General features: G+C 31.9%; 4 protein-coding genes across 5 annotated transcripts in view; 3 read left to right on the top strand and 1 right to left on the bottom strand.

The window, feature by feature from the left end:
* LOC111702324 (protein FRA10AC1 homolog) overlaps positions 1-477 on the bottom strand; it is a 6,473-nt gene extending 5,996 nt beyond the window's left edge. For both annotated transcript variants that reach the window (XM_023473971.1, XM_023473972.1), the window contains exons 1-2: positions 368-477; positions 135-199 (exon numbers count right to left, since the gene is read on the bottom strand). In XM_023473971.1, coding sequence (XP_023329739.1) covers positions 135-154 — 20 coding nt within the window. In that variant the 5' untranslated portion in view covers positions 155-199; positions 368-477. The remainder of the gene's footprint in view (positions 1-134; positions 200-367) is intronic.
* Positions 478-4,162: 3,685 nt separating this feature from the next.
* On the top strand, positions 4,163-6,765 carry LOC111702316 (uncharacterized). The gene is made up of 2 exons (XM_023473961.1): positions 4,163-4,270; positions 6,130-6,765. Exons 1-2 carry the CDS (start codon positions 4,228-4,230, stop codon positions 6,699-6,701), a joined length of 615 nt encoding a protein of 204 aa, XP_023329729.1. The 5' UTR covers positions 4,163-4,227; the 3' UTR covers positions 6,702-6,765.
* A 4,891-nt stretch (positions 6,766-11,656) lies between these two features.
* LOC111702314 (uncharacterized) lies at positions 11,657-16,825 on the top strand. Its single transcript, XM_023473959.1, has 12 exons — positions 11,657-12,057; positions 12,131-12,304; positions 12,368-12,457; positions 12,515-12,605; positions 13,123-13,244; positions 13,322-13,567; positions 13,651-13,744; positions 13,799-14,248; positions 14,310-14,774; positions 14,830-14,976; positions 16,298-16,421; positions 16,715-16,825. The coding sequence occupies exons 4-12, from the start codon at positions 12,556-12,558 to the stop codon at positions 16,823-16,825; spliced, it is 1,809 nt and encodes a 602-aa protein (XP_023329727.1). The 5' UTR covers positions 11,657-12,057; positions 12,131-12,304; positions 12,368-12,457; positions 12,515-12,555.
* Positions 14,836-19,895, top strand: LOC111702321 (uncharacterized). The gene is made up of 11 exons (XM_023473967.1): positions 14,836-14,976; positions 15,280-15,494; positions 15,917-16,097; positions 16,298-16,663; positions 16,715-17,095; positions 17,329-17,730; positions 17,793-17,913; positions 18,021-18,171; positions 18,253-18,442; positions 18,923-19,126; positions 19,311-19,895. The coding sequence occupies exons 5-11, from the start codon at positions 16,999-17,001 to the stop codon at positions 19,559-19,561; spliced, it is 1,416 nt and encodes a 471-aa protein (XP_023329735.1). The 5' UTR covers positions 14,836-14,976; positions 15,280-15,494; positions 15,917-16,097; positions 16,298-16,663; positions 16,715-16,998; the 3' UTR covers positions 19,562-19,895.
* The last annotated feature ends 3,081 nt before the right edge of the window (positions 19,896-22,976 follow it).

Raw genomic sequence — 22,976 nt, 5'->3', positions numbered from 1 at the left:
TTCGTTGACAATAAACTAGGAAATTACCTAACTGTTAAATTTGAGATGCAGGTCCAAAGATGATAGAGGGGGGGGGCGGCTTGGGGGGTTCAAGAATCTTCTCTAGAAAATTGCCCTGTTATCTCTGTTCTTACCTCAACTCTCCTTCAGACATTTTCACTCAACTTCTATTATATAAACTGGGACTAATGTTCGAATCCTAAAAGTAAAATTCATGAACATCATTTTAGACGATGTTTAAAAGTAAAATTCATGAACATCATTTTAGACGATGTTTATATAACTGAAATATCACAATTTGAACTTTACAACTTCTATAGGTTAACTTACAATACAATGGTCACAAAACTTGGAGGGAATAACTAACCGTGGGGTGGCATAGTTTTCAGTTCTGACGCCTTCTTTCTTTTAGTTCCCGCAGCGTGAGTGTGTGAGGGAGAACTGCGCATGCCCAGTGAAAGCCGCCCAATATCAGCTGATTTTTATCTTCAAACTTAGTAAAAATGAATACGACATTTAAACAAACTTTAATGCAAATCCACTATACTCCACTTCTGACCTACGACAAATCCGCTATACTACACATCCGACCTACTACTACGTGGTTTTAACGGTGCAATATGGACTTGTCGACGTCGCCGTAGCGACCGGCCCCCTAGCCTTTCCTAGCCGAGGCGCTCGGCCCCTAAGCCTGTCCTAGCCGCAGCGCTCGGTCCAGAAATTGTCTTATCCTCCCTCAAATAATACAAAAATAAACAGCTTGCGTTGATCCGATGTTGCAGTAGGTCGGAATGTTAGTATAGGTCATAAGTTCAGTAGGGGGAATGTTAAGCGTATAGACGATGTAACATTTACCGAAATATCGTTTGCACTGCATAGAAGGGTTATTGGGGTTACTTATCCCTTGAGGTAATTATCCCCCCCCTAGAATCTTAGGGGTAATTACCCCCCCCTCCAAAAATCGTACAATAGGGCAGACCCGCTTAATCCCCGCCTTTAAAAAAATGTATGTATTCAGTTTTATTTCAGGCTAATGTTGAATGAGAAAATTTCTAGGCCGAGCTCTGCAGATAAAACAAGCCAGAGGCCGAGCGTAGTGGCTAGGACAGGCTGGTGGACCGAACACTGCGGTCAAATATTAAACATTTTAAGTACTATATTTTAAAAGTCTCTAAGAGGTTAAAAGATGTTTAATGCAGGCGATATAAGAGTTTTAAAAAAATATATAAAAGAGAAACATTTTTACACAGAATAACTGTTTCTGGCTTGGGGGGGGGGCACAAAATCAGGCAAACCCTCTTAATACTGTGGTATTGATAGGATTGATACATATTGTATAATAAAGTATGATATCAAATATATATTTACACTGAAGGCAGTATTAACTAAAGCTTTTTTAATGAAACTTTTTTAGTTCAGGGCAAAAGTGAGATTTTAAAGTATTTTTTTCTATACGATGTAATTATACTTAAATGGAATACATCAGACAAAGCTTATCAATTCCGATGTATTTGTTAAAAGCAGGGTGTATGAAAAAGATATTAAATATGTATAATTATATAGTTTGATATTTCTTTATAAAAATTTGTTTTTTTGGTGTACATTTTTGATGGTTTTACTTAACTCTTGCCTCAAGTTTAAGGAATTCAAAGATAAACCTTTAAATTACGCCCTCAGGTGTATCATTGAATTTGAATTTACATAGGTTCTACTTTGTCTCAGAGTGAATGATACATTTTTTGCCATGTAATTTTCCTTTAAATAGAATCTGTATGAGGTGACAAAACACTCTTTTCAATTCTATAACAGCTTCTTTCCTGGTTTATATATTTATCGAAACTTTTTAAAAAATCTGCCAAACATTTCGATTACGGAAATTTCGCACTTTATAAGTCCGGGTTGCTTCTTATACGATGGAAAATGACATTGTTCATCATGCAATATAAAAAAAGTTACTTTACAGATAGAAATATGCTAAAAATAAAAGGTTTTAAGACATTAAATCAAATAGTACTTGAGTAAAACTCTGAATTCTGTTAAGAAAAGAAGTGTAAAAAAAACATCTTTAGAGTGGAATTGTAGAAAAGTTTTAATGTGTTTAAAATAAACGATTTTAAATAATTTTGTTTCAAACTCTAAAATATAATTCGTTTCATAACAGAGTTTTAATGGTTAATGTTCAAACGTTATTGGCTTTTATTTAAACGTTTATTATTATTTATTTTTATTTAGACAAATTTCACTAGAAACATTTAGCTCCAAAGGCAGTCTTTGTGCACGTTTAAAACTATTTTTTTCCAGTAAGGCCCTTAACCTTCAGGGGAAAATATGAATCATAATTGGAAATGTAGTTTTTGATGTAAAACCTACCACACCTTTTTCATGTCCCTAATCTTCTTTATGATGTATATTCTTTAAAACATTGCAACTAATTTGTTCCTAGAACACAGGTGGCTGATCATCGTGGATTTTTCATCATATTGGATTTGCTATTTTATTTTTTTATTTTATTTTTGCTGTTTAAAAAGTCTCAATTTGTAGTGGACAGTACCTTTAAGGTTTAAATTAAGAAAGTCGAAAGCTGAAAGGTGGTAAAGGAAGCCTTTTATTTGATAATGTTTGTCAATCCCAGAAATGATTAGGACATTCTTATATAAGCCTGCATGAAGCGTCCTGAAAGCCTTGAATAATTAATTGTTTGTTAATTACTGATAATATATGCTTCATGGAAACATTGTATTTTCTCGAGATTAAACGAAGATTTTGAAACTGTAGAAAATGTATTCAATATCACCTTATCTCTCTAGTCGAAGCATTAATTCTTGTTAAATATGCTTATTCTAAGAAGTTGAAAGTTCTTGTTTGATGTGTAAAAAACATGATTGTAAAGCTTAGAATATAGATAGCACTGCCTAATTATCAGGTTTATTGGATTTTTAAAGTCTATATATAATATCTATATCCTAGCATGGGAACCCAGCACTGACAATGTTACTAAAAGTTTCCCCGCCGTTTACCCGCCCTTAAACGATTTTACCGGTAAACTAAATTTTCGCTATTAAAGTGGACCCAATCAACTTAGAAACTCAAAACCAAGCTAAAAAAATTCCCATGGATCTCCCGAGTTCTCCAATCAAAATTTAAGCAAATCGGTCCAGGGGTTCCTGAGTTATGATCGGAAAAACAAACAGAGATTATAACCTTGTCAATTTATGATACTTTGCTTGGGTGTTTATTTGTTTGCCTGTATCCAATAAACGCCAAAACGGCTGAACCGATTAGACCCAAATTTGTTCTGCGACCTCACAATATTCAAAGAAAGGTCAGAATAAAACTATCTCATAAACATTTTGATTTTCATAAATTTTACAAAAAAGACGAGAAAAAGAATGAAATCCGCGAAATTTTGTGTTCTTGTTTTGAAGTACGAAGAGAAAATGCTCACAGATAAGAGCAACAAATAATAAAAATTTAGGGTTTAAATAGAAAATGGGCATGTATGTTGCTATCTTGACCCATTATTGGTTTACATCTAAAATTAATCGATATAGAAGGTGCAAATAGGAACAAATTTTTGGTTTGTCTTGAAGTTAATATGAATTTAAAGGGACAGTCAGAGTAATTTCGAGTGACCCTTCAGGGTTTTCAGCAAACGTAAACTTTCGCGAAATTTCGCGAAAATGTTCTTTCATTTTTCAGGATGAAAAATGGAAATGAGTTTTGCGAAAGGGAGCAAAAACGATGTGAACTTTGTGGAAAAGAAAATTTTCGCGAAAAATGCAAAATTTTTGCGAAACAATTTCCCCATTTCGCTGGAAACCATACCCTCCAATTAAAGATGGCAATGACCGATTCACAACAGTACCATTTTTTTCTGAATGAATGCGCAATTTCAGGCAATTTCGGGCAAATCTCAATTCGTATTAATACGAAATTGATGCGAAATTTCTTGCAACAAAAGTCATTTCATGCAAAAACACGAAACTGTTGCGCAAGATAATCTACAGTTTCGTGGAAAACCTACTCCTAGTTGAGGTCAATGTGTGCAAAGCTTTGTTAAACAATTGTTTTATTGTTTTATCAGCAGTTCTTTTTCTTAGAAACCTTTTATTAACCAAACAATTAACTTTTAATTAAAAAAGGAGATAAGTTGATATTTTTGCGTATAAATACTCGCTTTGGCTTGATATAATTCAGCAGTCTTGTGCAATATACTAGAACATCAACATGACATCTGTCATACTGTCATTATTTTTCCTTTTCTCTGTCGGTAGGTTTGATATTTAATTTATTAATTGTGTAATTTTTCACTTGGAATTTCAAGATTCAAGATTAGTTTCATAGGCAAATGTTGATTTGCACAGTACATTAATTTGTTCCTAAGGAGCTGTGTTCTTGCCACAAACTCTTATTCCCTATATTTTTGCAATCCGATGTGTTCGACCTTTGATATTTTAAATTATGAATTCTGTTTGGTCAAAAAGTTTGAAGTATTTAACCCTATCCCTGCTGGGGTACTTGAAAACCAGGATATGCTGGGGGGGGGGTCAATTTGACCCCCCCCCCTCTAAATCCCATGTTTTATGTCCAAATATGACAAATGATACATCATTAGAAAGCTCTTATGCTCTACTTTTAGAATCTGCAAAAAAATTTGCAAATTTGTGAAAATTGAATTTTCTATCGCAAAATCCAGTTTTAAAGTAAAAATGTTTGCAAAAAAAATTTGTCCAAAAAATGACAAATTATACATTTTTGAAAAGCCCTTGACCATGCCATTTCAAATATGCAAAAATTTTTGAAAAATTTTAAATAACCTGATTTTTAATCAAGAAAAACTAAAAATGTGCAAATTTCCTTTGACAGGTTGTTTGCAAAAAATTTTCAATTTTTTTTCGCAAAACTTGTGCAATCCGTTTCCTTATGTCATAGGCTTTCCAAAAAGCTAAATTTTTCAAAATCTGACAAGTGAAAGTGGGTCAAAACAAAGATTTAGTTTGTTACAGGCAAAAGCAGTCATTCAGGCAGTGTGCCTGAGGACTCAGGCAGTTAGTATTAAAGCCCGGTTTTAGGCCTAAAGGGAGGGCTTTGGGTATGTAAGAAAAGTCAGAAAATTTCAACAGCCTCAGACCAATACTTTTTGAGTTATGTAAAAAAAACTACAGGAATAGGGTTAAAGGTTAACACCATTTGGTTACAATCTATTTATAAATTTGGCTTGGGTGTCTGTTTGTTTGTATCCAATAAACGTCGAAACGGCTGAACCGATCGGGCCCACATTTTTTGTGGGACATCACATGACCACAGGGAAGTTTTACGAATGATAAAAATTTTAAAAAATGTGTTTTAAAGGTTTTTAATTTTGTAAAAAATTTAAATTTTGAAAATCCGCGAATTTTTTTTTAAATCCGTGAAATTTATTTCTTCTTTGTTTTAAAATGTAAACAAAAAGAACATGTGCACAATTTAAATAGAAGATGGGCGCGAAGCGCCCTAAAAGCCTAGTATGTTATATATATAGATAACGGGATTAGGAAATTTGAGTTTGTGGCAAGAAAGCAGCTCCTTTCAGAATTAATAGGTTGCAACAAGGAAGGTTCAGAATTATATAAATATTTTGATTTTCAATGTTATTGTTTGGAAAAAAGAAAGCCTTTGAAAAATTAAAACAAAAGATTATCCGGTTTCTACCTGTAAACTTTTGAAATTTAAAAAATTCTAAAACTGTTGTATTTTTCAAACTCTCGCATGCTCTTGAAATCACCATTTGGATTTATTCATTTGAGTCAATTAGACTTTTCAAACAAATAAAATATTTGATTATAAGATATTTAGATTTTATGCTTTTAAATCTTCTACTTAAAAACTGTAATTTGCACAAAAAGGAGATGTATCTTTGCCACACTTTATACTTGCTAATCACTATATAATTGCTACCAAATGATGTAAACAGTTGATATTTCAAATTTAGATTATTTGATCAAAAAGAATCATAGTTTGAAATATATAAAATCTACGACATTGGGTTAAGAAGATATAAGGATTAGTAAATTTAAGTTTGTGGCAAAAACCCAATACCCTGAAAATGGACAAAACAATTGTTTCCAGATATATTTATTATTTTAATAGGATGTGTTTCTGTTGAGCAGAAAGCTGCCTGGGTGGATATCTGTGCTAACGGGTTTACTGTCCCCTATGAATGCTGTCATAGAAGTCCGGTTGACGTAGACACTGGTGTAATAACTACTGATGAAGGAATGGAGGGGCATCAATACTCTATAGATATCACTACTCCCAGAGATTACGACGATGCACGCTTTAGCTGCTTGATTAATAACTTTGGAGATTCTACTCATGGATATCAGCTCGCAACCTTTGAAACTAGGAAGGAGAACTATTGCCTAGCCAAGTATATCAACAAGATGTATCCAACCACGAACTTTGGCTTCTACATTGGACTTGAAGCAGAAACATCCGAGTATCTAAAAAATGCTTTTCTCTGGGACGCACCAATGCTCTCTCAACTTGCAGCAAATCCCGATGCTAATGTTCCAACATTTACTAACTGGGCTTATAATGCTCCTAATGGACTGGATTGTGTAAAAATGAACACTGGTTCATCACTGGCAACAAATGGACTCTGGAATGATGTAGCATGTTCCACTCTTCTTTTCTCCATCTGTGAACGTTATCTCAAATGAAGCAGCCTTAATTGAATTTTGATTTGCCATTTAATTTGGACCAATAAATGCATATAAAATATTTTTTTTATCTCATTGTTAATTTATATTTTATTATATCCTCCTAAAAATATCATTGGAAATCTAGAATAAAGAACTGTAAACAAATAACCAAAGCACAGTACGCTCTCTGTAAAAAGAAGTTGTTATATGTTGGGCCTGGGATCAACTATGATCTAAAGTAACAAAACCTGTCCAATCTTTAAAACATTTATAGAATTTGAACACTAAGGCTCAGTGAGTCCTCCATATCCAACTGTCCGTACTATTGATCATTATGTAATAGTAAATTCAGCCCAACCTCCACCTTGTTAATATAATAATTTTAAGAACAGCTAAAAAGAATTTTAAATGGCTTAAAGAGACTGTTGCTGTAATTGTAAATGATCCATCACTCAAAGAGGGGCCACAATGGTGCACATTTGAAACCATATTTTAACAATAATGTGCCGGTTTCCTAGCTTGAAAATCTTAATAATTTCTCTGTTATTTCTGTATCAAGAAATGCGCAAGTCACTTTATGTAGAGAAACCACAAATTAAAATAATTAGTTTTGTAAACAAAAAATGAATACATAATTTTTACTTATTTATAGTGTATTTGACATGCTCCTCTATCAATTGAGTGTCACTTAAAGGGAGTGTTAGCGAAAAATGAAAGTGGATATAGGCTTACGGCGTAAAATAATTACTTTTGATTGCTACTATTCTTACGAGGTAATTGTAAAACTATTTATAAATAATGGGTGACATTATTGACATTATTTATTATTTATTATTTTCGTATTAGTAAATTTTCAACAATTTATATATTTTAGGAATATTATGGACACACAACAAACCACCCCAGGGAGTTAGTTAAAGAATAGAATTCATAATTAAGACGTTTTTTGATGAACATTCAAAATTTTTTTCCTTTAAAATGATTTAAAATAGCAAAATTTGGATAATTATTAAGATTAAATAAAACACTGGAAATACTTTTTGGACTTATTTAAACGTAATAAATTTAACAAATTATGTATAAATATAAATTTTTTCTTCATTGTTGTAATTCATATTTTATATCGATAAAATTATGTGTTTAACTAGCTGAAGCGCCCGGTGTTTTTAGTCCATGTTACTCCTAGGGATTCTTCAAAAAATGTAAGTCCATTCGGTCCAGCCGTTTGACCAGCTTCCAGCTATAGCAAACATACAAACAAAAATATATGAGCGAAGAGTTTTATTATATAGAAGATTCATGAATAACGATCTATATATATCTTTTACGGGAATATTTCCATTAATAATGAATAACGATATAAATATATTTATTCTGGGAATATTTCCATTAACTAGTATTTTTACCATCAAAGGGACTTGCTTGCAACTATACAATTCTAAACTATGTTATTATGAAAGTTAAATAAATTTTCTTTAATTGTGTTTGTTAACACTGTAAATAATTTATAGTAATCATGTTTTCTATTTCAGATCTTAACCCTATTCCGACTGAGGGGGAGGGGATCACTCTGTGTTCCCCCCCCTTCCTTTTTTTGTGATAACTTAAAAAAGTTTTAGTCAGAAACTGTTCAGAAACTGTGTTAGTTATTTTCTAACTAACACATGCCCCTCACTTTAGGTTTAAAGCTGGACTTTATACCTATTGCCTAAATGCCATATTTACCTTTACCATACTAAATCTTCATTTAGACCTTCTTCCAGTCATTGGATTTCAATACTTTATAGGGCTTTAGAAAGCCTAACCAAAGGAAGCAGATTGCATTAGTTCTGTAAAGAAATTTTGCGCAGACGCCTTTAAAGAGAATTTGCAAAATTTTAATCTTTCCTAAATACACATTCAAGGTTTGAAAATTTTGCAAATATTTTCGCATATTTGAATTCGCTTTAGGGTAAGGGCTTTTCAAAAACGTAAAATTTGTCATATTTGGCGCATTTTTTGCTAAATAACTAGATTTTGCAATAAAAAATTGATTTTTGCAAATTTGCATTTTTTCTTCAGATTGTTCAATATCTTTTGGGTAAACCAGACGTCAGTCAGAAAATGTTAAACTTTTGATGATGCCTCAACCTTCCAGTTTTTACTTTTGGTTTTTTATTTTGAAGCGATGCGACCCCTTTTTATAAAAATATTAGGTTTAATTAATGAACTATCAAATATATACAATTAATTAGTGTTTAACAATATTTCTTAACTAGGGGTGTGCATTGCACATGGCACATGCAAGAAAATCTCAAAATGCATTACTAACCTGCAATAGAACAAAGAAATCCCTAAGAATCCCTAAGCTATTTTAAATTTGCATAAAATCAATTAGTTTAAAATAACAATTGATTATAGTTCAGTTAGATAGAGGCTCCCAATCTAATCAAAATTATTTCTATTTTCTTGGTATTTATATTCTCCATACCTATTATATACAAACTACCACTGGTCATGCAATAATCATGAATTAATGAACCGTCTGCAACCCCCCCCCCCCCCTCTAATAAATATATTCACTGGGCTGTCCTAACCTTTGTTCAACCCGAACTCTGTAACTGTAAACATGTAACATGCATGGACTGCAGAGAATTACATTTAATAAAATGTAGCGAACTAAGAATCTTGTTTTATTTGGGTCAATTTTGTGTAAGTTTTCTTTTATATCAATAATATGCCTCAAAAATGTTTTTTTTTCCATTTTCGAAGTCAATACTCAGAATCTCAGAATATATCTTTAAAAGAAAAAAAATATCAGAAAGATGTAAATTTGAACTCTTTCCAACTTCGACACTTAAACCGATTCCGATTGGGCTTTTTTTTGTCTAATATGGATTGGGTGGGGGGGTGTTTCCCAGCCACCCGCCTATAATTTTACCCTCAGAGTTGAGATAGGGGAGTGTGATACATGTCCCTAGTCCAATTTTCAAGGCCTGCTCATTAAAAATGTTTAAAAATAAATATTTTTACTTTTGACAACTGCTAACATGTGACACACTTTATTACATCTATTTTTCTAGGGATTTTCAAATTAAAAATTTTAGTTATACAGCTTAATTAATGAAAAAGTTACTAAATTAAGCATTTCAGATTTTTTTAAACACCCGTCGTTTGACCGTCCTCAATTCTACCCTATGCATCAAAAAACAAAAAATTTTGCAAAAAGTTGTTCACAACTATGAAGTTGAAAAAATGAAGAAGTTAAGTTCAACTGTCAGCCATTTTTAAGTTATTTAGAAAAAATCACAGGGTGGGAAACACCCTCCCCACCAAACCTGATATGGTTAAAGAGTTAATTTGCCATGTTTTCTCAATTAAATTATAAAATAATGAAATTTTATATTTACTGAAATATTTTATTTTGAATTCTTAAAATGGAAAAAAACTATGATGCCATTTAAAACAAAATATACAGAATACAGATTACATACTTTTGCTACTAAAATTGGATAAATATATAAAAATTAATTATAAATTATTTTAGTGTTTCCAGTTCCTTGTCTGTCACAAGGTAGTAAGTAAAATTTGCTCTCATATATTAATTAACAATACAGATAGAACACTAGATGTCGTCTTTTCAAGATTTAAGGGTTTTTCGTTGACAATAACCCTGAGGCAGAAGCCCAAAGGAATAATGCACAACATGCTCTCTCTCTGTCTTGTAATTCAACACGGTAACCTCTTTGGGCCTCTGCCTCAGGATTATTGTAAACGAAATACCCCAAGATCTTGAAAAGACGACATATAGTGTTCCATCTGTATTGTTAATTAATCTTTGGGCATAGCACGGTAAGTGTAATTTAAGGGGAATTTCCATGCAAAGAGGGCAATGCCCAATTTACTACGGTATCCTTGGATCCTTTAATTTTTTATTGAGTAAAGAGAGGTCTGTGTTTAAATATATTAAAAACCACTTGAATTCCTTTAAAATGCGGTGTACCCTCCGTTTAGTGTAAACTCAACACAGCAGTTAAATTAATATAGAATCAATTGAGAGGTTTAAAGTCACTGCAGACATAATTTCAATTCTGATTCACAACAATACCCTTTTCAATTGCTTCAGAAACGATGAAGAATGAAGGTTTCAAAAGTAAATCAGACATGCCACTCATAAATTGAGAGTCACTTGAAATTGCGCATATATTTACATTATATGAAAAAATACTTTAAGATCTCAATTTTGCCCTTTACTAAAAAAGTTTTATTAAAAAAGCTTTCATCAATACTGCCTTCAGTGTAAATATAGATTTGATATCATTATGCATTATTTATGTAATAAATCCTATAAAAATATAGATATTTTTAAAGAAACGTTTCCATAATTATTTTTCACCCATTGCAGCTTACATTCCAGTATTAAAAAGAACGAACGAGGTATGAACGATCTAGTTGAAGCCCTTGTTGAATGGAATGGAACGATTTAAAAAAAGTCGGAACGTGCCCAACCCATTCTGAAAATGCTAAATATTCTTCTTATTTTATTGAATTCAAAGGTTAATGTGTTGTATGTACGATCTAATCATAACTCAGCAACCCCTTAACTGATTTGCCTTAAATTTTGAATGGGGAACCTAGGAATGTTCTTACCTTGTGATTTGTAAAAAAAAACCTTTGTTAAGAAAGAGGTTATTTTCTTAATATCCTTTAATAAGAATTTTTGGATAGTTATTTTTTCAAGTGAATTATAACTATTCACTATTCACTGAACATTGTTGTGTAGATCAAAGAAGATCTGAAAGTTTTCAAAGAATTCTAATGTATATTTTGTATATTGGGTCTTCATTTTACATAAATGAGTGAAGGAATTGAGCTCATTTGATGTAAAAGAATTCATAGTTTGAAACAAACTATGGTCTCTACGACTTTGGGCTGCAAAGGTATAGGGATTAGAAAATTAAAGTTTGGGGTAAAAAGAAACTCATTTCCTTTATTGCTTTGAGTTAGATAATTTGGATTTGTATAATTTTGAGCAATACAGAGCAATCTAAATAATTCCAATAGAAATTCTAACCAATTACTAACTAAAATTTATCAGAAAAAAAATCTTTTTCCCAGCTAAGGAATGTGAAGAGCCTGTGATTGATCCTAATGCTATCCATGATTACAATCATGAAAATATACTTGGAGAAAATTTCGCTACTTCCTGTAAGTCAGGGTTTACAATGATAACAAGTGTGACCGAGGAAAAAAAACTCTATTGGAACACGGGGAAAAAACAATGGGAAGAAAGTGTTTCATACACTATTGAAAGCCAATAACTCCGCTGAATGTAAATATATAGATGGGAAATATACTTGGGTTTACAAAACTCAACCTTATCAGCAATGCACAGGTAATTTATTTATTGGATACAATAATGAAGAAATTGCTAGATGTACACTTCAAAATTATGTTGTGATTTTCAGCATTCTGCACAGAGACCTACTCTTCTTCTCTGACAAATGGATATAGTTCTGCCAAACTCAAATGGAACAACAACACCATTGGACAAGTTATTACTTACAGATGTAGCACCGGACATGTTTTTAAGGACAACAGAACTTATGATGAAGTAGATGTTGAATTAACAGAGGACGAAGGTAGAAGATATATTTAATTACTTAATAGATTTAAAGTTAAACCTGACAATGATTTTATTACAGCGGTGAATAAGAGATCTATTGAGTGCCAGTTGACTGAGGAAAATGGTGGTCAGTGGACAGGAAATTGGTCAATTCGAAACATTTGTTATCGTAAGTGTTTGAAAAATCTGTAAATTACATTTCACAGGTTTAATATGAATCTTTTAGCTGTTAACTGTACCAATGAACCTCCCCTTCCAGTTGGAAACATGACATATGACTGGGATGGAGTTTCACGAAAGTATAAAACAAAAATAAGGTATTAACATGTGATTCTTGGAAGAGAAAAGCACAATGCACAATGCACAATCATGATTTCTACTTCTTGCAAGAACAGGGTGGGCACTTCCATTATAAAAATTGGTCATATAACTCCCAACTTTCTTTTCATTTGAATTTGTTATTAACTGTACTCCTGAATCCTGTATATGTATGTACTAAACTGGAGAGAACAGTTGAATAAATTCTTCTTTTTATTGAACTATTACTGAGTACAACTAAGTGGATTTATTTTATTAAATCTTATTTGCATTGAAATGTTATTTTCTTTTAAAACTGTAAAACACCCTGATTCTAAGTAGATGCTGTTGTTTACAATGATAATAAACCTTTCTTTTGGTGTACAAACTTAATTTAAACATGTGAAATTGCCTTAAGAAGCACAAGATCTGTTTATTGGTTTGGTAAAAAGTTTATACATTAAAGAATTTCATCTTGTCTGATGTAAAACAAAACAATCCATTTTTTTCTCAACCTGTATACTTATTCTGTTTTAGTTACCAATGTCCAGATGGTCATGCATTTTGGAATAACACAGAAAAACAATTCCAATCTTTCTCAATACATTGTACTTCAAAAGGAGAATGGAACTACCAAAGTCTGCCAATGACCTGTCAATGTAAATAATTACTAAATTTAATAACATGCAATTCAAAATATTTGGTATTTCATTTAATTGGAGCTTTTTTAATTTAGGGAATGTATGCACAAACATTCCTATACCTCCAGAAGAAACTAATCTTGTCCTCAGTAGCAGTACACAAACGCAGGCTGGTCAGGTTAAGATTGGAAACTCAATCAGATACACTTGTCAAACAGACCCAATAGATGGGGCTAAGTATATCAATGCTTTTGAGGATGATAAAGATCAAGATTCAATAGAAGTAAAATGTGAATGGAATAACATTTGGAGTAATGTAACTTGGCCAAAATGTGTAGCAAGTAGGTTTTATCTAAAAAATTATAATAATACTAAATTATTTTTAAATTAATTTTAAATTTTTATCTACATCCTATATTTAAAGTATCAGAATGTCCCAAGAAAGATGAAATTAAAATACCAGATGATATGAATGTTAAATTCACAAAAGATAGAGTTTTCTATGAGGATGACATATGGTAAGATCTCATAGTTTTGCAAAGCACATACCTGAGTCTTACACTTGTTTTTAGGATTGAGTGTAGAGATATCAGATACAAAATAAGGCTAAGAAATGAAGATGAAACAGAGCTAAAAATACAATCAATATGTCTGTGGGACACAAGATACAGTGTGTATCCCCAGGACTTAGAGTGTGTTCTTGAGTACTGCACTAACTCCACCTTACATGTCAATGATCTCTATAATTATGATTATCAGGGTTCAGAGAATGATTTGGTTAGACTAGGTGAGAGCATTGTTTATCCTTGCAGAGGAAGTATGCGATTAGAAAATAGTACAAGGACCAAACTTGAGGCTGATCAGGAGATATCTGTTAAATGTGGAGAAGATGGATATTTTCAATACCCAGAGCCATGGCCCCAGTGTTTAGAACATATCAGTTGTGGAGATTTTCCTGAAATACCTGAAGATATGATCGCAGAATCTATAAATGATACAATTGCCTATGATGACAACATATGGTAAGAGATCACAGTTACCACAGAAGAACTTTAATTGACGCTTCATTCTTTTCATTTTTAGGATTGGATGTAAAGATAGAAGATACAAAATAAGGAAAATAGATGACACAGACACAGAGTGGAAAATAAAATCAAGATGCCAGTGGGATAAAAAATACAGTGTGTATCCCCAGGATCTGGAGTGTATTCTAGAGTTCTGTACAAACTCCACCTTACATGTCAATGATCTTTATAATTATGATTATCAGGGTTCAGAGAATGATTTGGTTAGACTAGGTGAGAATATTGTTTATCCTTGCAGAGGAAGTATGCGAATTGAAAATAGTACAAGGACCAAACTTGAAGCTGATCAGGAGATATCTGTTAAATGTGGAGAAGATGGATATTTTCAATACCCAGAGCAGTGGCCGCAGTGTTCAGATGATGTATACTGTGGAGATCCTCCTTTTGCCCCAAATTTTTGTTATCAGGTCTGGATGATAGGGCATGCAGAAAGTGAGAACTACACAACTGAAATATATTATCGGTAAATTGACTAACATATAATAGTCTAATTCAACTTTAATTCTTTTACTTAAAAGGTGTACTAATGGGTCCCATTTTGATACTGATTATGATGGTGTTGGAGACACATGGAGTCTGATGATAACCTGTCTTTGGAGTAAAGAATGGGATCCCTGGAGTGTACTTCCTCCTTGTGTCATCACACATTGTGTTGAACCTTTCAGGTTTGTAATTTTAAGAGTTTATCACTATTCTGTCAACATTTGCAATTTTTGAAAATCCACTAATTTAAGCAAAAAATCCACGAAAAGTTTAGTTTTTAAGAGTACTAAGCAAAAATGGCATCTTAAAATGCAACATTTTAAAGCCAAAATGTTTTGCTAGAAAAGAGATTATAAGCACTCTGTGATCCTAATTGAATTTAAAAGGCAAATATGGTTTAGTGGGCACCACCAAGCATTTCTCCTTGGCATTTGTTTGAAAGGGTTGAAAAATATTAAACCTGTTGTAAACATTTTTATCTTTAGAATTCCTGGGGACTCTTACTTGGAGGAAGTAAGTTCGAATTGGACTGCAATTAACACATACAAAGAATACCAATGTCAGGGAAAGAACTCAGAGGGAGAACATACCAGATATTTTGAGTATGATCGAAATAGATCATCATTTAAAATGCTTTGTTTGGACAACGGCAACTATGATTTTAAAAATGAAAGAAAAAACTGGCCCACATGCTTAAAAGGTACACAAAATAAATATCATAATGACACTGAAGTGTTCAAAATATGCAAGCCACTACTCTTGATCACAGAACTATGAATGTTGTCTTTTACAATTACCTTCTTGATTTTAAGAATATTTATATTAAAATAAATTTTCTTTACATATTTAAATTATGCAACCTTAAATGACCTGTTTTCTCAATTTAGAGACTTTATACAGTGTACACAAATTTAAAATGTACATGGATATAATTAATTCTGTTTAATAATCATATATAATCATATTATGTATTGTAAATACTAAATATTTTTTCTTAAATGGAAAGAAATTTTAAGCTTGGTGCAAATATAAACAAACAACATTTAGCATTGAGCATTGAGCATATGCCAAATAGTTCTATAACCCTGATTTAGTCTACCATCTTCATTTAATGCTTTTCAGATATCACTTGTAGTTTAAACCCACCCCCAGTGCCAACCTCTCCAGAATATGTAATACCTGATGATGATGGAAAAGTATTCATCACCAGAACCGATTTTCCTGATCAAATTACATCTAGTTATTTTGTTAATTCTTCAAGAAACTTGGCTTCTCTGCCCCACAACTTTAATGCAACTTTAAGGTAAACAATTTTACTTTTTCCTCTTGATGAAACATATTTTAGAAAACATTTCAATGCATACTTGTTTTATGTATATATAGCGTCTCACAATTTACTTCAAAATTAATTTAGGATTAGTTAAACTGTAAAGAACAACATAGAAAGTAAGTGAGAACAATGGGATTCATTTCAGAAAATAACTTTTAAATAATTTTGTTTAGATATGAATGTGGAGCTGCTAGACAGTTTAAGGACAAAGATGGAATTCATCAAGTCAGCCATATAATGACATGCTTATGGGATAGGAACTGGACTAATACTAATGTATTGAATGAATGTGATTGGGTACAGTGTTTAAAACCAGCAACTCCACCATCATGGAGTAATTTGAAAATTTCTAATTGGAATGGGAAACCATATGAGTTTGACACTTATGCTGTATACATCTGTAAAAGAGGATACTATTATTTGAAAAATGTAAACATCAAAAGTTTTCAGTACAAATGTGAATCAGGTTTCAGATTCTAAATTTAAAAGAGGATTTTTTTCTGCTCCCCAAGAACCTGATTGGCCCAGATGTGTGCGAGGTATGAATATTAAATACAAAAGTAACTTTGATGCATAAAATATTTTTTCAGGTCCAATCTGCCCTGCTGCACCAGAGATACCTTATGAGGCCAGAGTACAATATATACCCCAAATATTTGAAGTTGAGAACAAACAAACATGCTCTGTTGACGGAACTGTAAAAGAACTGATTTGCCCATCATTTCTTTCAGTATATGTCAGACAAACAGTCTGTGGAAGAACACTTGAGGGTGCAAAGACATTATGTAATGGAAACCAGAATGTTGCTAGGCTTTTGGGTAACTGTCAACTAAATAAGGGAACCCCCTCTATTCAGAAGCACTGTAATGGTAGGATGAGCTGTTCAGTAAACATATCACAGAACATCACAAACTGGAATGATAGTTGTGTGGAAAATCACTTGAATGAAATGAATATTACATATACATGTGGTAAGTATTACATCTTAAGAGATGATAGGTGTTGTGGTTTTTAAGAAGAGTATTCCACTGGCCCTGCAACATGAATATCTAAATGCTGGTATAGAAGATTTAAATACAATCAAATTTAAAAAGATAAGAATTTCAACTGTTTTTGAATATCTGTCTTTCAAAATCAAAATTAGCTGGTCTTGTATTTTTCTTATTTTTTATCTTGACCAAACTGCTAACTTTTCAACATTCAGTAACTTGCTTTGACTGGAGTAAACTGGTTGATTCTGCTTATTGTGTGAAAGATAACTTGGTGATGAATGAATGGTTCACTGCTGACTTTATTGAGTCTCTTGACCCATCAGATGCCAAGACAGAACTTATTGGTCAATTATACAATGTTCTCAATAAGACATCTCACTCCATACCAGATCTTTCTTTGCGAAAGGTACAGTCTCCCAATAATGGTTTGTGTGGACTGGCCGCATTGTATAAAGCTTTATATGACACTATCCTGACCAAGGCTGCTCTCAAGCAAATGGGGTACATGGATATGAGATCTAAGATTTCTGAAGAGATATCAAATATGGAAAATGAGTTGTATGCTAATTTGTTGCTACTTGGTGATACAGAGTTGCTTAAAAGATATTTTAAAGGTATATTCTTGTACTTTTGATACATCCATTAACATTTGACTTATTTTATTAATACATATTAGTGATTTGCAACAGTCTGGAGAGGCCAATTTATTCTGTTGGCTACTTTACACCAAATGTAACTGACACAGCAATGCTGGAGTCTGATGAACTTGAAATGCAATCTTTTGGTTCTACATTAAGGTAAAACCAATATTGTCAAGAAACTAAATCTGCAATAAATGCTATGGAGCATAACTTCTGTCTAAGATTTTAAGCTAAGCATTAAAGGAGGACATTTTCTGTTACAGATATGAATGTGGTTTAGGAAGGAGGTTTTTAAACCCAGAAACTAAAGCAACCTATACTTCTAAAGATTTGTATTGTGATTGGGATGGAAGTTGGATTCCTGATGAACAAATTGATGAATGTGTTTGGGTGCAGTGCATAAAGCCACCAAATGTAAATTGATTTCTTGTTAATTCAAATTATAAGATTACTAAAGAATGAAACTAAAATTATACAGCTGTAAAAAAATTTTAGGCACCAGCTAGTTCTTTAATGGTCCAGAATTATAATGGAACTCCAATAGAATTTGGGCACAGTGTTGAGTTTTATTGTGCATCTAGTGACCTCTACTATGAGCATGATAGGGATTTGCAAACATGGAAACTTAATTGCATGCCTGGAGGAATATGGGATGTTCCACAAGTATGGCCAAGATGTGTTAAAAGTAAGAACTTTCTTTGGTCTGAGCTGAAAACTTTAGAATGGTATATCCGTATTACAAATATACAATTATATATATATCAATTGGACTAATATCTAATTGAACTAAAGTCAGCTCTTCACAAGCCAGCTTTAAGAGCATTTAAACAAATATAAATTTAATTTTGTTAATATAAAATTATTAAAAAACATATTTTATAGCATTTAAGGACTATAGTCCTTTTGAACGTTACAGTCATAATAAACATTAATCCAATATTTAATTCGTTCAAACAATCATTAGTCTAATTGGTATAACACCACACAGTTTTTTTTCAAAAGTTAAAAGGCGCATCTCTTATCTCTAGAAATTAATCTAAAGACTAAATTAATCTTAATATAGATTAAAAGAGAGGATGAATCATTGATCTTGATATCCACCATTCTAAAGTTTTCTGCTCTGTTTACTGAAAATATACACAATATTTATAAATGTCTTTGATAGGTGTGAATTGTAGCGGACCACCTGAAAGACCAAGTTCGGGAACATTTGAATGGAATGGAGACTATGCATATAAATCTAAAATTACATACACTTGTGGACCATATGGAAAGTTCCAAGGAAAAGATGGGAAAGCGTATAAAGATTTTACTTCTGTTTGTGCCTGGAATAAGACCTGGGTTCCTCAAGTGCTAGATCAGTGTGTTGGTAAGCTTCATTCTTTAGTGATCTTAAACAATAAAATGTAATCTTAAATATGAAGAAAATCAATGAATGTAATGATAATGCAGATGTTTTTATAACCAAATTATATACTAGTAACTAAAATAGTAGTTTCTATTTTTGGACCAGATCAGACATGCATATTTTTGAATGATTTTTAAAATTTCAGCTACTTCCTGTCAAGACATTCCAAAGCCTCCTTCTAAGTCCCAGCTCGTATACTCCCCAAACCCAGGGAGTAACTACTCCTTAATGTCAGAATTCTATCAGTGGAATCCTCACATACCTTTCTCTATAAAGATACCAAACTCGTTTTGTGGAGCTTATGAAGAAACCCTTCTTATTGCCGGCAGAGTACTTCCCAAGAAATCAACGAAGCCAAAAATAATCTTTTCTGATGGAAAGCAGGAAATAACTTAAACTATAATCAGGCTTTAATGACTTCTATTCTAAACAGAAGTTGGTCAACTAGTACAATAAAATATAGTGTAGATGATTAAGCCTGAATATTATGGATATTATGCAGGATGTTAAAATTTTACCAAACTTTACTTTTTGATCAAACCATGTTATAAATACAAGGTTATTACATGTAATCTTGAAATTTGTTATAGATGAAAGGGTTGGTGGTCGAGATGTCACCTGAGGAAGATGTAATCAGACGTTGGATTGAAGTAGATGGTAATATAGTAGGTTTTGAGGGGGAACCTGGAGAAGGTACTACTGTTGATGCAGATGAACCTTTTACTTTGAGAATCAGGCATGGAGTCTAATATTTAATTTTATAATAATTATATGGTATTTATTTATTAATTTCATTATTAATTTCTCCAAATCGTTGTTGATCTCATTCTAAAAATATAGACAGTTACAACCACTTTTACTTTTTCATGTAAAGCTTGAAAGGCTTAAGAATTAAAAACAAAATGTATACTTTATAGTATTTGAAATTCACTTAATGGTTAAATATGATGGTTTTAGAAATACTTATCAAGTTAAATGGAAAATTTGAATGTTTTTTATATTTCTAAATAGATGTGATGAAGATGGATGGATTATTCAGTTTAATGATGAGCTTAGCTATCCTCATGTACTGCACCAGGTTCCACAGGAGGTGAGATAATCAACTTTTTTTGATATTTTTTTGTTGCTATCCTGTCATGTGCCTATAGTTCACCCTGATCCAATAAAACCAATACAAATATGTATTTACCAGTCTAGTTAGTATGTACTGTACAGTTCATTCAAACACTCATACTGAGACGGAAGGCTTCAATCAATTTCTAGTTAACCTGCAGTACATTTTGTGCACAAAATTAAGTCTAGCTGGATCAATCATGAGTTTCCTCCTATATAAACTATTATTTTTTTTGTCAGTGTGTCACAAAAAACTATAATATGCAATACTGGACTACCCAAAAACATCATATTTCTTATATAATTTAATGACTGTAAAGTGTTAATAGTATTACAAGCTCTAACAAAATAGAATTTATATTTTAGTGGAGATATTATATTTTTAAGACAATCCTGATTTTATTTCATAGATTGAAATATGATCAAAAGTGAGCACTTTTCAGCTGTGAATCTGCATTGATCTCTATCTAATACAGACTTTGGGATTAATTTCAATCTAAGAAGATTCTCCATTATAGTGGTCAGAACCTGCAGGATTAACTGAAATAAAGGGATCAAGCATTGATCCTCAAAACTGTCCACTTTGGATATCAAGAAAAATTTCAAGATTATCGAATCGATCGATAATATCGATACCTCACACAAAAGTTCTGATCTCAAATCACTCAAATTAAATTTTATTAGAACCCTTTAACATTATCAATTTTTAGAACATAACCGTTGTAGAGGTTTCAGGAGATATAGGAAAGAAGTAAAATCGTTCTTTTCAAACTATTTTTTTTCCTTCAGATTTTGAGTGAATTTTTTAAACATTATCCTTAAATTTTTTTAATTTTTTAATAATAAAGTTTAAGAGCAGTTTTTGATAAATTATTACTTCTGACCTCAGACATTTTCTTCCTTGGGTTTGGAGATAAAGGTGAGTGAAAGAAGGATGTATTACTGTCCCATGTTAAATTTAAGACTAAGCTCTTGAGATTAAAAGAAAAAAATGGAAAGATTTTGACTAAACAGCTGATAATAACCATAAACTTTTTGGGCACCATTATTCACAACTTAACTTTCGATCGTTTTGGAAAATTTCGTTCGTTCACATAAACGATGCTCGTCTTTATCTTTGTCTATGTATATTCTGATATATAATATAGACCTGAAACCTACTCCTGGAGTAGGGTTTAATTTAATCTATGTTTATGTATATACTGATATATTAATAGACCTGAAACCTGCTCCTGGAGAAGGGTTTAATTTAATCTATGTCTATGTATATTCTGAAATATAAGTATAGACCTAAAACCTACTCCTGTAGTAGGGTTTAATGTAATTAATGTCTATGGATATACTGACATATGAGTATAGACCTGAAACCTACTCCTGGAGTAGGGTTTAATGTAACACATGTCTAAGTATATATTGATATATGAATATAGACCTGAAACCTGCCCCCAGAGTAGGGTTTAATGTAACCTATGTGTGCCCTGATGGAATGGTGTTTGATGCAGACTGGTTTGCAACACCCTTTGTATTTATGACTTGCCAGGTAAAGGGGGCTGTAAATAACTCTCCATTTAAAGAGTTACATGTCTGATTCACAACAGTAAACTTTATTTAAACCCTATCATCATTGAGGTAGATAAAATTGCTTTTTTGTCTGACAATTGATAATTTTCATTGCAATTGACTTGTGTATTTATATACAGGAGAGAAAAGTAAGGAAATTGACGAATTTAACTCTTTTTAGAAAAGATAAATACGACGTTAATTTTTAATTGAAAGTTGCTTCAAACTACTTTGACAGCCCCTTTGAATATTTATAAATACAGTGAGAACCAGAAAAAAAGTTAGAAAAGACGACTTTTAGCCCCAAGTTCTGACTTTAAATAGTCCAATACGCACTAGTTTACACAGCAATTGTGCAGTTCAAACATAATCATTTCACTTAATAAGCAATTTAATAAGTGTGTAGTAAAACTATTTGCTTTATAAAAAAGTTTAAATACACTTAAATATTGGTAAAAAGTCGTTTTCTTATTTCAAAGTTGTTGGTTATCATTGAACAAATTACAAGGTTTCACAACAAAACATTTCTCTTGGAACATTGAGTTAAAATTAGGGTTTTAAGTTGAAAAAAACTCTTCATCCCCGAATTCACAGTTTTATAACTTTGAATTTGAAATTGTTTCAACTCAATGTTAATGCTAATGATAAATTTGGTATGTTATCGTCTGTGAATTAGGCATTTGTCTACAGTGTTTTATAATTGATTTTTTTTTTATAAGGACGGATATTATTGTTAAATCTAAAGATTTTCTGAGGAAATAATAAATATTTTATACATTTAGAATAAAAAGAATATTTGTAAAAACATTTTTAAAACAAATATTTTAAAACTAAAAAGAAAATTAAAAAAAACATGTCTAAAATAAAGAAGTTATGATAAACATGTTTTCCTGCAGGCTAATGGAGTATTTGATGAACCGGATTGGTCTCTGTATCAGTGTGTTCTACGTAAGTTTAACTAAAGGGGGCGTTTATTCAATACGGAATTTGAGTGTATGTAAAGGATAAGTAAGTAAATAAGGAATCAGTGTTATGTTTCTTGTTTATTGACTTCCCAAAAATTTGAAAGTAACTATTAAATTACAATAAAGTCAAAAAATGCTTTCCCTTTGCTCTGTATTTCGAAGTTTTGTTTTTG

The sequence above is a fragment of the Eurytemora carolleeae genome, unplaced genomic scaffold (assembly GCF_000591075.1).
Source record: "Eurytemora carolleeae unplaced genomic scaffold, Eaff_2.0 scaffold502, whole genome shotgun sequence".
In the NCBI taxonomy this organism is placed as follows: domain Eukaryota; kingdom Metazoa; phylum Arthropoda; class Copepoda; order Calanoida; family Temoridae; genus Eurytemora; species Eurytemora carolleeae.
The sequence above is the reverse complement of the archived record's forward strand: the minus strand, read 5'-3'. Positions and strand labels throughout refer to the sequence as shown.